At 31.3% G+C, this 13,899-nt stretch overlaps 1 protein-coding gene across 1 annotated transcript in view; it reads left to right on the top strand.

Moving 5' to 3' along the window:
- Positions 1-13,899, top strand: part of LOC130891639 (dopamine receptor 1) — a 250,106-nt gene that overhangs the window by 224,595 nt on the left and 11,612 nt on the right. Inside the window, exon 6 of the mRNA XM_057796486.1 lies at positions 10,834-11,066. Within this exon, the coding sequence (XP_057652469.1) occupies positions 10,834-11,066 (233 nt within the window). The remainder of the gene's footprint in view (positions 1-10,833; positions 11,067-13,899) is intronic.

Raw genomic sequence — 13,899 nt, 5'->3', positions numbered from 1 at the left:
ATATTAAATTGATGTTACACTAAAAAAATCAAATATAACTCACGAAATGCTCTTATTGCATATTTCTTGGAAAAATCAAGCCAATATCAATGGAAATCATCAACAGGTCCCATTATTGAATGTTGAAAACTACCATAAATTCAAACTATAATCCTGTTTTCAACAAAAATATTCTTTAATGTGGTCGTAGATAAAATATTGTATGATACTCGTGCATGAAGTACTTTTGCACACTTATATCACAAAGCTATTATCAAAATGCGAACGATCAGCGGGATTGATCGTTCACATTTTGTGAACGCCCAGTTTGCTAGTGACATAATGATGGATTTTGATACATTTTATGCACAAAGAATTCTACAGAATATATGAAGTAACTGTTTGGAAAGGTAACTATCATAATCAAGTTGCCTTAAATATAATGAGGAATTGTCAATTTCCTTAAAAACTATTTTCTAATATTAACTCAAATACAAATTTCCACTCTCCAGATTCATGACATACATTAATTTAATCAATATCTTCAATTTCGTTTTATTCAATGGAAAAATTAATTTGTAACGTTGTTTTGAATAGTTTCATTTCTATGAAATTTAAAACCAATTCCTTCTAAATTCACTACATGTATTTGCTGTTTTTGGCCATCATCAATTTACAAACCTTTCAATTGGCGAATTTTTTAGTCTCTACTTTGCACATGTATAGAAAAACAACTTTACGAATTCTGTTTGTTGCTAATTTTATTATTTTATGACATGTATGTCCAATGGAAAGTCCAAAGCGTATGAAAATTCGCTTCATATTATGGATACTTTCGTTTAAAATGCAGTACGATACTGGAACATAGAGAATATACAGCGTGTTGTTGACTTGATGGAAAAAATTCGGGAGTGAATATGCTGTAATATAGATAAAATTTCTCATACGACCCCTCGTATGTTTAACTCGATAAAATTTTTAGTTTAGGAGATATATAGATTTTAGATGCCAAGGAAACCGTTCGTCATGAAGAGACATTCTGAAAAAAATTATCATAAATTGTAATAATTAGTCGGAAGGTCGGTTTAAAGATGCTAACTTTGCTCATAATTGTATGTGTTTAGCTTCCATAAAATGGAAAGAACAATATAATACTTGATATCTTGAATTGACTTTCTACTTTACAACGTTGTGTCAAAAACTGAAAAGTAGGCTAAATCCCAACGTTTTCACAAATATATAATTTCTGGTCTTGACGCGAAATATAACGACCGTACCGAAATTATTTCCGTTAATTCACGTTATTTCGCTGAATTAGGTCTTAATTGAAATTCTTAAGGGGTGTGTGTGCAAGCAATGTTCCTTCGTTAGAAACGTGACCGGTTTAATCGCAAATTCTTCTTCTGTTCGTTGCGGAGTTACTGTAGTTGTTAACTACGACGCCAAAAACAAGAAACACATTGAGATTAAGGAGGAAAGTAGAACAAACAATACCATAAAAGTAAATGGGAAACAGTCCTTTTCTGAAATAACTTTTGATACCTACAATGTGGCAGGAATAAATCGTAATTATCACGAAGCTCCTACGAATTTTAGACTAAGGCTAGAAGATGTTGTGAATATTTGGCTTAACGAAGATACTTCTTCGTAAATGAGGTAGAAAAAGCTGTTTAAAATTCATCTTCACTTACAAATGAGAATAATAGCACCTAATTGATACAATCACAATTATAAAAGAAGAATTTCTTTGAAAAATGGTTTGTTGAACAGCTCTTGCTGGATATTTTCTGAGCACTGATTATTGAATCTTACCTAACCAAAATTTCAATTATTCGTATTCATAGGAGGGTTTCATTGAAAAATTTTATTGAAATAATAAAGAGTATGAAATAAATAAGTCATTGAAACAATTCTATTTACATAAGACGACAATTCCACTCAGGTATAAAATAGATACCTTAGAAATGTGTTGTCTATGTCTAACGCACTTCTAGCTGCTCCCAAAGTCAATAAAAAAGGATAAAATAACAAAGTGTGGATAAAATTGGATGAAAAAAACCTGATTTTATATATATAAACATGTCTGAATTTTTCCAGTAAGAAAAACGTACCTCTTATTTGCTTTTGCTGGACAGCACTTACTGCAAAACAATATTTTGTTAAAAACAAGTATTTTCCTGTTCTCTTTCTAGTTTAATTTTATTATTTTATATTATGATATATTTTATTTGATTTATAAACTTAAGCCCTTTGGAATGTGATGTGATTTTTATATTATAACCTAATCAAACTCAAACCGACACAATTTATGTTTTTGTAGAGTTTTAATTACTTGCCAAAATAAATTTAAATTACTAGCAAACTGGTATACATAAAGTAAAAAATAAAGCAATAATTCAAGATGACAGCACTTAAAAATGTCATTAGAAGGACTGCTAACCATTCTGAAAGACAGATTCTGAAAACTGAAAGACTGTGAAACCAAGTACATTTCTAATACCTCTTTATTTGATGAAAATCGTTTTCCACGTACAAATTTTTTGAGATGTGAGAAAAGCCAGCTCTTCCAATAGAGTGGATCTAATCTTCGCGATGGTTTTATAAGCAATGGTACATGATCTTCTTGAAGGAAGAATTTTTTTCTTCTTCAATGTATAAACCAAGTCTTTCTTCAATAATTTCAGTATACAGTTGATCACAATAAGGCTTTATCACTTGGAAGATAAATCAATCTGATGCTTATACACTCTTGGTAGATTTCCGGTAGCTAGCTATCACCATTTTTTGCTTTGAATTGGGATAATATTGGTACATCCAGGTATAATCTACACTCATAAAAAGGGGAACAAAATTTTTTACATCACTTCTAAATGGTTCAAAATATTGTTAAGAAAGTTGCAATCTAAAGTGTCTTTGTTATGATTTTGGAGAACGCGACACCCATTTTGAGCGGAACTTTCTATTACACAAGATGTCGGCTAAAATATTGGTCACATCCTTTGAGACACCACTCACGGCTGCTAATTAATTTCACTTGCTGCAATAATAATGATTTGTTTGTTATAATTTTTGTTATAAACTTCAAATGTTTTGCAGTATATAATTCTGGAGAGTGAAATTTTTGTTTTGTACCAACTCATTATATAAATAATATACCAATGTAATATATTTAATTTATTATTATCATATAACGCTACTTTTTTATGGTATGTTACCGTTTCAAAGTAAACAGCTGAAAAATGTCGTAAATTACATTTCAATTAAAGAGAACCGTAAATTCCCGTAATGGCTTCCAACATGTAACACCAACAAACAAATCGTATCCAATATCACTTTCTACAATAACACAAACGGCTCAACTTTTAATACGCTTGAGATAAATTAGTGTAGAAAATCAAATAAAACGTTGAAACGTAGAAAGGGAAAACGAATGAGTCCACAGAAATGATCCAAATGGGTGTAGAGAGCAGAAACGCAAACCAGCATATGTTAATTATTAACAAGGTTTAACGAAATTAAAGTTTTCATCAGTTTTTGTCGGGAAAATGAATGTTTATGGTCTAAAATCTGAATCATCAACTATTATTATAAGTGTTATTCTCTGTGACAATATTTTTTGTCATTGAGATAATACTATGTTTAAAAAAGGTTGCGGCAAGATGTGTGGTTACTACTTCACATTTTCGTCATTTGTAACATCAAGTTGTCTGATACCACCCTAGAGGAAACCAATTTACTGAAATGGTCTACTCAAAAAACATTGTAAAAATGATGGACCATATGGACACGTTCTTTATTTATTTTATTATTTATTTATTTTATATTTATTATTCAATTTATTAGAAAATTAGTTGTCATCAGAACAAAGTATTTTCCAATTTCTCGTATGTTTCATTCATTCTAGTTTAAATAAAATCGAAGTGCGTGGAAATTCGTCAAATACTTTTCTTTTGGTTATTGGAAGTGCCACGAAATAGGAAAAATCATCGGCAAAAAATGTTGTAGGCCGATTGGCATGTTACAGATTAGTATAGGAAAGTGAAATTAATTTTTTCGAAATATTACGTATGAAGTAGGAAATTCTAATTTCCTCGTTGGAAAAACATATTCTAAAGTCTATTGATCAAAGAAAAATAGTAGACCAAAACATATTCACGCATAGTGCACCTGATCAGGGATGAAAACGCCAAAACTGAGTAACAGGACCGCACTTAAGAAATATTCTTATCGATACCACCGAATACAGAAATCGAAAGATAATATGTGTATTGAAACATTAAAATAAAATCGTCAGGTGATATTAACTATTGTCGTTAACATAATAAGGGGGTCAACTTGCACATCAAAAACAATATCTATATTTCTCATTTTAATTTCATCCTTGCACATTCATCATGAAATCATCGATTGAATTGCTAATTTTTTCCTTGGTGGATACTTTTTTGGGTCTGTACTCACGAAGAATTCGATAGACAATTGAAGAAGATACTCCCTAAAGTTTTGCCGTTTTAGAAATAACCTCATCAAAAGTTTTGTTTCATTTGTCAACAACTTCATCTGTCTCTGTGTCGAACATATTTAAGATTATTACGTTACAGACAAATAAAAACAATGTTACTGCAGTGCCACTGATCTGGACCAATAACGATGTCACGCCGCGTTTCGCCCGGAGTGTTCACGTGCTGATCACACACTAATCATATTCAATAATTTTCATAATCACGCAATATACTAATTTATTGAATTTCAAATTCGATGGCAGGTAAACAGTGTACTGTATTTTCTGTGCCACGTATCTCTTCTATACGAACTTACTTGATAAATTAGAATATTATTATCAAATTAATTGGAAAACGTGAACCTGAACGGTATGTGCTTCGTAATTAATTGTTGGTGAGGGACGTAATAGTTTTGTCAATCGAACTTTAACAATTACCACAATGAACTTCGTATTTTAGTATCTAAATTCGTATTATGTGGAAAGTTTGTTACAGCCATTAATTGTGTTTATTAGAGATCGGAATGTCTCGGTTAGTCAGGGTGACCTACACAGATTTACAATATGTCGTGTTAAAATTAATACACAATTCCATACAATCACTCACACATAAGAAAAAAAATAAGGAATACGGTTTTGTAGTCAAACAATCTAAACAGTGAGAAATAAATTTTAAAATAAGAATGACACGAGGGACGAGAAAATTTATGTCTGTGCTCAATATGAATCGTTATAGTTTAATTCCAAAATCCAGAGTTTCGATCGAAAACTATCCAAATTTGTTTGGTTATTGATCTTCTGCCATATCTATCTAAGAATTTATTCACTGTATATAAATTTTCTCTAATTTCTAATACTCCAGGTATTATTATTTTGCGTTCAGCGGCTTATCGATTTTTTAAGTTAAAATTTGTGGAGTCGTTGGCGATATTCATACTGAATATACTGTTTACACCACCACTACACCAACACTATCAATTACACTGTCTGACGCGCGTTTCGGTAACCAAGTTATCGTCTTCTACTGAAGGTAAAATAAAATCTGATAGCTTGACTTACCTGTTTTATACAAAATTTTCCCACCAATAAGCCACTTCCCGCGAAAATTAATTCCAGCGGGAAAAAACTCCTTGGCGGGAACATTCATGTTTATTCTTTGACTATTAAACTAAAGAGTGGGCTGTAATGTAATGTAAAACCACTTTTTTCCAAACCCAAAGTAAAAAACAAGAAAAAGTTGTTTCGATACATTTCAATCCTCTTTGCACGGGAGGATTGGAAGGAATATTTAGCAGAGTGGGTTTAAAATTGGTTTATAAAACCAGAACACATTAAGACAATTATTGGGCAATCCTAAGGGTAAAATATGGTATATATGAAATAAGTTGTGGTGATTATGACCGAAAGTATATTGGGCAGACTAAGAGATCCGTTAATGTCAAGTTTAAATAACACATAGCTCATTTGGAATATGGACGGACCGGAAAATCAGGTATTGCCGATCACGCTGTCAGTCACAATCATTGCATAAATATTAATAATGTAAAATTCTTAAAAATTGTAGCCAATAATAAATTATTGGGTGCATTTGAGAGCATTGAAATTGCTAGATGTAAGAGTAGCTCAAATATGAACAAAGGGCCAAATCCTTACAGCCCACTCTTTAGTTTAGTATTCAAAGAATAAACATGAATATTCCCGCCAAGGAGTTTCTCCCCCATGGAATTAATTTTCGCGGGAAGTGGCTTATTGCTAGGAAAATTTAGTATAAAATAGTCAAGTTATTAGCTTTTAGTTTACCTTCAGTCTCTGAAGACGATAACTTGGTTACCGAAACGCGCGTCAGACAGTGTAATTTTTAGTGTTGGTGCAGTGGTGGTGTTAACAGTATATTCAGTAGTATCGATTTTTTAGTAATGTAACTTGTTCTTTCGTTATCCTCTCTTCCTTTTCATCAAGGTCCTCTTTGTTACTTATTTTATTAATTTCTTCATTTTGTTTATCATATCTACTATTCCCATCATCAGAATTTACTTGAAATACGACTTCCAACTTTCTATTTATTGTTATAACTTTACCATTTTCGTTCTTAATGTTTCATTATATTTATATCTTCATAATTCTTCAAATAAATGAAATATACGTTTGATATGGCATAAAATATTACCACCATAGGATAGTAAGTTAACTTACAACCCTTCTTAGTTGATTTACCGACCGTTTACAAGGAAAATCTATTCCTTATGTGTAATTGCTACTTACGTCTTTCAAAACAATGTTAAAATGTGTTGTTCACAATATAGAGAAAATACCTTTTTTATTATTTTTGTCTGTAAAATGAAATCATTCTCTTCAAAATCTCTTTCATAGTAGGCCTTCTTTTCTAGCCTGGTTCTTTTGAGCTTGAAGATTTTTCTTGATGACTTGTGGTGGAAATAGGTACCTAGTTTCCTTCCAGCTACATAAATTATATTTTTCATAAAAGTTTCTTAGAGATATTATTGATTCTTGTTATCATTTTTTGATTGGCATGAATTCACGAACATTATAAACTATTTCTTAACCTATCTTAGAACTGTCTATTTTTGTATCCATCAAATCGGAATTGATAAATGACATAAATTTCTAAATTTTTCCCACTGGTGTACAAAAGTAATCTGTATACAGTAACAACAATCATTTCAATAAAATATTTCCTTGTCATGAAAGAAATATAACGATTAATGTAATAAAAAAATCACATTCCATAACTTTTCACGCGAATAACAGTTGATTAGATTTGTCAGGATTTTAGAATTCACGTTCGAATCAAAATCTTGCTTACCACAGAATTTCCATGAATATAAATAAAATTGATTTAAGGTATCCATGTATAGACATATCAAATAGATATTCACGATAGGAATGTTGAATATTTGAAAGTGCGAAATATATCTGAACGAGCGTAGCGAATTCGATAACCATGCGAAATAAAATCACCTCTAACACTTGTCAATTACAGATGATGAATGATTTTTGTATCGAAATTTCACATCTGTAGAACCAAAACCTATTCGCGTTTATTGATAAACAGTTTCTGAATTTTATCATTCATTGAAATCGATAAGTTGGTACGTTAGCATATTCAGGGTTAGGAAATAAATTAGATACTTGAGGCACCAGATTATTTCAAATGTATTAGTTTCTAAAGAGTTCGGTTAAACACAAACATTCACTTTTCACAATATTAACATTTTTTCGGATTCAATCATCAACATTATATAACAAAATGTTTATCGGGTACAGTTATCGACTTCAAATCAACTAGAAAAATTGATATTTCCAAGTTTCAATACTGGCAAAAGTTATGAGTTAGTATCTCATTAGATTATAACTTTTCCGTGGAAAGTTACAGATTTTTTATAAGCGGAAACGGAAACAATTTGTACAGAATACGGAGCAGACAACTACCAACGAAATAAGGGAATACAGTTTTTTTGATATGAGTAATGATCTCACTTGAATTAAAATGAATATATTATCATTAAAACTTTCCATATCTTAAAATCGCTGTGTCCGGGCACATTATTTTTCGTTTCAGACTTTTTGTTTTGACACCGGTCGCTCCATAAATATTCTAATTTGAGCTTTTTCTTACCTAGTTTACTCATCCTCATATGTGACTGTTTTTTCGTCACATGAAATAACCTACAAGGTTAATCTTCTCTAGATAATTATCAAGTTTGTAATGTTTGTGGACTTACTTCTACCGAACAATTGTGGAATATAAAATCTAATTTAAACTCGAGAATTTAAAATTATTGAATATCCTTCGTCGTTTCAAATTAAAAAATCTCTTTGCATCCAGTACCACTACCACTACACCAACAATCACACTGTCGTACGCTCGTCTCGATAACCGAATTATCGTCTTCAGAGACTAAAGGTAAACTAACTAACTTGATCTGATTTATCCATTTTATACCAAATTTCCCCACCAATGAACTTCCCACAATTTATTATTGGATAAGTATTCTAACAATTTTCTATTATTTATATTTATTTCATTATTATGACTGGCAGTGTGCTCGGCAATACCCGATTTTTCGGTCAGTACGAGGATGTATTGATATCTAGTTAGCCTAGACCAGTTCCATGCATAAGCAACCAAAATTGCGGAAATCCAAAAATTGGAGTATCGAGCTATCACCAAGTATCTGTATTTAAAAGGGTTAATAGGTAAGCAGATTTACGAAGATATGCTTAATACCCTTGGTGATCAATGTCTTTATATGCGATCATGAAAAATTGGACTGCAAACTTCAAAAAAGGTAAATTTTCCTTTGAAGATGATGACCGATTGGGAAGGCCAGTTTCTGTTGAAGTTTCTGAAAATATCGATGCAGTTCATGACATGATTCTATCAGACCGTCGAATTGGGCTCAAATGGATATCTGAAGCACTGAATATTTCATATGAACCACCTTATAGGTAGTTCACATCAATTTGAACTTGAGAAAAATTGCTGCAAAATGGATCCCCAAATGTTTGAATGTTGGCCAAAAGCGTGCAAGGGTAGAAGCATCGCGTTCGATCTGTTCTCAATTTGAAAACGATGTAGACTTCTTAAACCGAATTGTTACTATGGATGAGACTTGGGTACATTTCTACGATCCTAAAACAAAGCAGCAATCGATGGAATGGCGACACTCTGGTTCTCCAAGACCTAAGAAGTTCCGTGTCCAAAAATCTGCTGGAAAAGTTCAATCTTGCTTCAGTTTTTTGGGATTGCCATGGAGCAATCATGATTGATTTTTTGGATAAGTGTGGAACAATCACTGGAGGTTACTATTCGACATTACTGACCACTCTACGGGAAAAATTAAAAAGAAAAGACGCGAAAAGCTATCCAAAGGTGTTTTGTTTTCGCACGACAACGCCCCTGCGCACAAATCTCATATTTTCATGCAAAAAATTCGTGATTTAGGGTTTGAATTACTAGAAAACCCCCCTTATTCACCAGATTAGGCTCCTTCCGACTATCATCTCTTCCCTCAACTGAAAAAAAGTTTAAAAGATCGTAAATTTTTTCCAGCCGAGAAGGTAATAAAAGCTGTGGAGGTCTGGTTTGCAGAGCAAGAAGAAACATATTTTCTTGAAAGGTCTAGAGACGTTGCAGGTTCGCTGTAATAAATGTATCCCATCAAGAGGAGAATATGTTGAATAATAAAATATTTTGACATTGAAATTTTGTTTGGTTCTATAGTAGGCTAAGAATTTCTCAATATATCCTCTTGTATATTTTTAATGTGCTCTATGAACCGGATATTAACGTATCTTTTAGTCTGCCCAATATACTATCACAATTATTACATTCAAATTCATTGATAACATTCCCAAATCTGTTATTTTATCCTTAGGATTACCCAACAATTGTTTTAATGTAGTTTGTACTGGATTTATTTATCAATTTTGAAAATTTTTTTCAATCCTTTTATATAAACAGGATTAAAAGGCACCAAATGGAATTGTTTTCCATTTTTGTTTTGGGAAAAGGTGATCCTATAAAAAGATTCCTTAAGCCTATGACTGTTAATTAACTTATCTAGTATTGTGGGGAATGAATTGTACGATGTACCAGATAATGGAAACTGGCCATATTGGATTCAATGGAAAGAAACAGCCGGGATGTATCTGCTCGAAGTGGTAAATGTCAATTATTTTCCAATTCATAGGTAAACTTTATGGATGGACATTTCGAATTGAGTTTCAAAATAAAATCTCCTACATTTGCCTTTTTCGTATCAAATATTGTTCAAAGTATAAGAATAGTTCAGTCATAAACGGTGATAGGCAATTGTCGATAGCTGTTTATTCGTATTGTTTGTAAAATTCGTTGTTGTACTGTACTGGAAAGTGCTCTGCTCTATATATACATAGTGATTATATTTCTATTATATCAGATCTCAAATTATCAGAGTTCAGTAAGTACTCAAGATGTTCCATGATCTGCGGATCTGCAAACTGAGAAATAATGAAACTACATCGAAAGAGTTAAAATCTAAATTATAGACTTTTTTCCCTAAGCGTCATTCGTAGCCTAAAGATACGCTATGATTATTGTATTGGATAAAATTATCCCATTTAGGGCATGGACATCCCACTAAACAAATTAATTTTGAACATTAGAAACTCATAAATGTTATGTAGAGTTTCACGTTCCTCAATATGACTAATGTAATCAGTTCAATTGACGTTAATATAAACAACAAAAGGCTTAATTATTTGCAAATATGATCCTAGCTTGCAAACAAATTTAGTAAAAGATTGAAATACAGAAAACAACAAACTAATTATCAATTTGAACATTGTTTCAGATATGGTAGATGGGTGACAAGAAGAGTTGCTTTGGGTAGTATAGCTACAATATGGCTATTGGCGGCTTTGATATCTTTTGTTCCGATTTCATTAGAGCTCCACAGGCCACCTCAACCACTAGTTTATAATGCGGGTGGACAGAATTATCCGACATGCGCTCTAGACCTTACTCCCACGTACGCCGTTGTCTCTAGTTGCATATCTTTCTATGTTCCATGTATTGTAATGATAGGTAAGTTCGCAAAATATTCTCCATCCTCAAGTTTACATATTCTTAAAATACTGGGACATGTCGCGGGAAAGCTTCGTCATTAAAATTATAAGGGTTAAGAAATTAATACTTAAAACTTAAGCTAATCACACAGAACATAGTAGATAAACCTTCCAGAGTGTAGAAATAGCTAATTTTTTCTAAAAATATTTGAACATAGAACAATAGTTACCCTAAAGATGACTGGTACCGTCAGATGGTGTACGGATGGGTACCCTGATACAATACGACGAGATAATGTAAGATGAACTTGAAGATTCACGAGCACATTGATGAGTTCTTCGTGTTTTTAAACACTGAAAAAATAAAAACTGATAAGATAATTGAAATTCAATGCCAAGAAAAAGGTCTCCTCGATCATGAATGATAATTTCATGAAATACGAACGGTGTCATTAGAAACTTCATGTTTTTCCATGACGTTTTTGTATATCGCATTCGCAAAAAGAAAATTCATTAATCTGATTTTTATGGAATTTATTAAAATTTTAATGAATTGCTCAAAAGCCCCTTCTGCTTTTTCATTATATTACTGAAAAACTCTTCATTTCCTTTGAGGCCTCCAAGATTTTTTATTTTATTAGTGTAGTCAAGTCCAATTAAAATTCTCTCCAAATAATTCACAATACAACTCAAGAAAGTGTCATAATAACAGAAACATCAACTTCATCAAAAATAATTTGATAAACAACGAAACAACCAAATAAAACAAAGTTATTAATCAAAAAAATTTTAACAAGAAAGATATCGTAGGGTGTAATTGGATGCTCAATTTTAGCATAATAAGAAGTTTGATTTCAATTCAAACCCCAGAGTTTTGTTAGCAGAACATGAAGATGAATGAAAATTGTACAAACACTACATCGATCAACAAAATTTGCCTATACAGGGCGTTTCAAAAAAAAGGTGATCCCGTCTCTAGGAAAGATGGAAAACTGAAAAATATTTGGGGTTTGCTCAGTAAAAAATTTACCAGTATCGGTTATTACATCATAATTTTCAAATCAAAATATGGTAAACTGTATCGAGTTTCATCAAGAGCACCTTTTTGGTGTAAAATTAAATTATGTTCACTAGAAATTTTGCTTAATAAATCTAATATTAAAAAAGTTATGTTCAATACTTCTTAGTACCAACCGTGTAACTAGCGCCCTCTATGAGAGTCAGATGTATTAACTTCCAAAACATATGTGTGTAAAATTTCAATACAATGTTACCAGTGGTTTCGGCAAAATCGTAAAAAATGTGTATAATTTTTTTACTCAGCAAAACTCAAATATTTTTCAATTTTCTATGTATCCTAGAGACGGGATCACTTTTTTTAAAACACCCTGTATACAAAATAATGTAATTACATCTATTTTTATTTGATTTTGTTGCGGCTTTTATCAATTAAAATCAATAATAACGGTTTATTATTTACTTTTATAATTCAATTCATTTTGTATCTGGTTTCTAATTTACAGTTATTTTTAAACTTATATAACTGTAAACTTGATCCTGACAAGTTCTGTCACATTTATGGTGAATCACTTATCCAAGTAAAATAAAAAATGTAAAAAAAGTTTATGAATGCCACCGTAACATTAGAGCAACGTAGAACAGTCAATTCTGAAAGGTACGTTAGTTCTAACAAAAACGTTTTTGAACAGTCAAAATATTGACCGGTTGCTTCAAACGCATGAAAAAGTGTATTGATCTTAATGAAAAAAAGATTGAAAAGCAATAAAGCCATATCCGATTATGAATATTTGTTTTTATTTGTCTATCTCAAAACTGAAATAACAACATTGAAGGTACTTATCCCTTCTACGATGGTTGTTTAGATATTCAGCAGGCATCAACAGCGAAGCAGACTGATAATTTTTATAAAGAATGCGTGATTAACTTGTATGGAATTGCATACTTATAAATCAAGTTTATATAATTTTTAGAAAATTATGTAACTTCATACCAAGCTTCATAATCTGTTTAACAATTTTATCCTACATAGACACGCCAATGAAATTGAGAGTGCCTTTTTCACTATGATAAAATATTCATTTTTACGGCTTCGTATTCTGGATTACGGGAAATTGAAGTTCCGAATGAGAGTAGGATAAATTATGTCCTTGTTCTTGAAAATATGAATTTTCCTCCAAGTTTCCATCAGAGTTTCCTGAATAGGCAGTGAAAAGACGGTAAACTTACTAATACTTCTGGAAAAAAAAAATCCACACGAATTTATAATTATTAAAGAATATTCAAATTCTCTAATTCATCTTGTTGAATATGAAACATTTGGAAAACAAATTTGATCGAAAAGTTTGAGAGGATTAGAAATTTTTCCAATTTAATAAAATACGTAGATGTTTTAATAGCGCACTGAAGCAAAAAATTACGTAACATTATGGAAAAAATTCCCTCAACAACGTAACTTATTCGATAAAATATTATTTTTCTCAAATTTTTACTTCTTAGACCCTTTTATAAGTTTTTGCTGTTAGATCTTCAAGTCTCTTCAACAATAATTTAACATTTTTCAAAAACTAATTTAGCATAATCTTACTATCAAACTAATTATTGTTAATAGTACAATTTAATGTTCATTTATATTTATAAATAATTGAAAAAGCTGCAAATCCAAGTCACCCCTTCACCACACTTGATTCGCCCTGTTTTTCTGACTGTTTTTATGGAATTTTATTATCGAATCTTCAGTAACTTCTAATCAAAACATTCACTTGAAATTTTGCATAATTTCATGCTTTAGCTGCTAATATATGAGTGAATGAGAGCATTGTTGAAATCTTTAA

Source organism: Diorhabda carinulata, chromosome 3, assembly GCF_026250575.1.
Source record: "Diorhabda carinulata isolate Delta chromosome 3, icDioCari1.1, whole genome shotgun sequence".
Taxonomy (NCBI): Eukaryota; Metazoa; Arthropoda; class Insecta; order Coleoptera; family Chrysomelidae; genus Diorhabda; species Diorhabda carinulata.
Note: the sequence above shows the minus strand (reverse complement) of the source record. Positions and strands in the feature narration are given on the sequence as shown.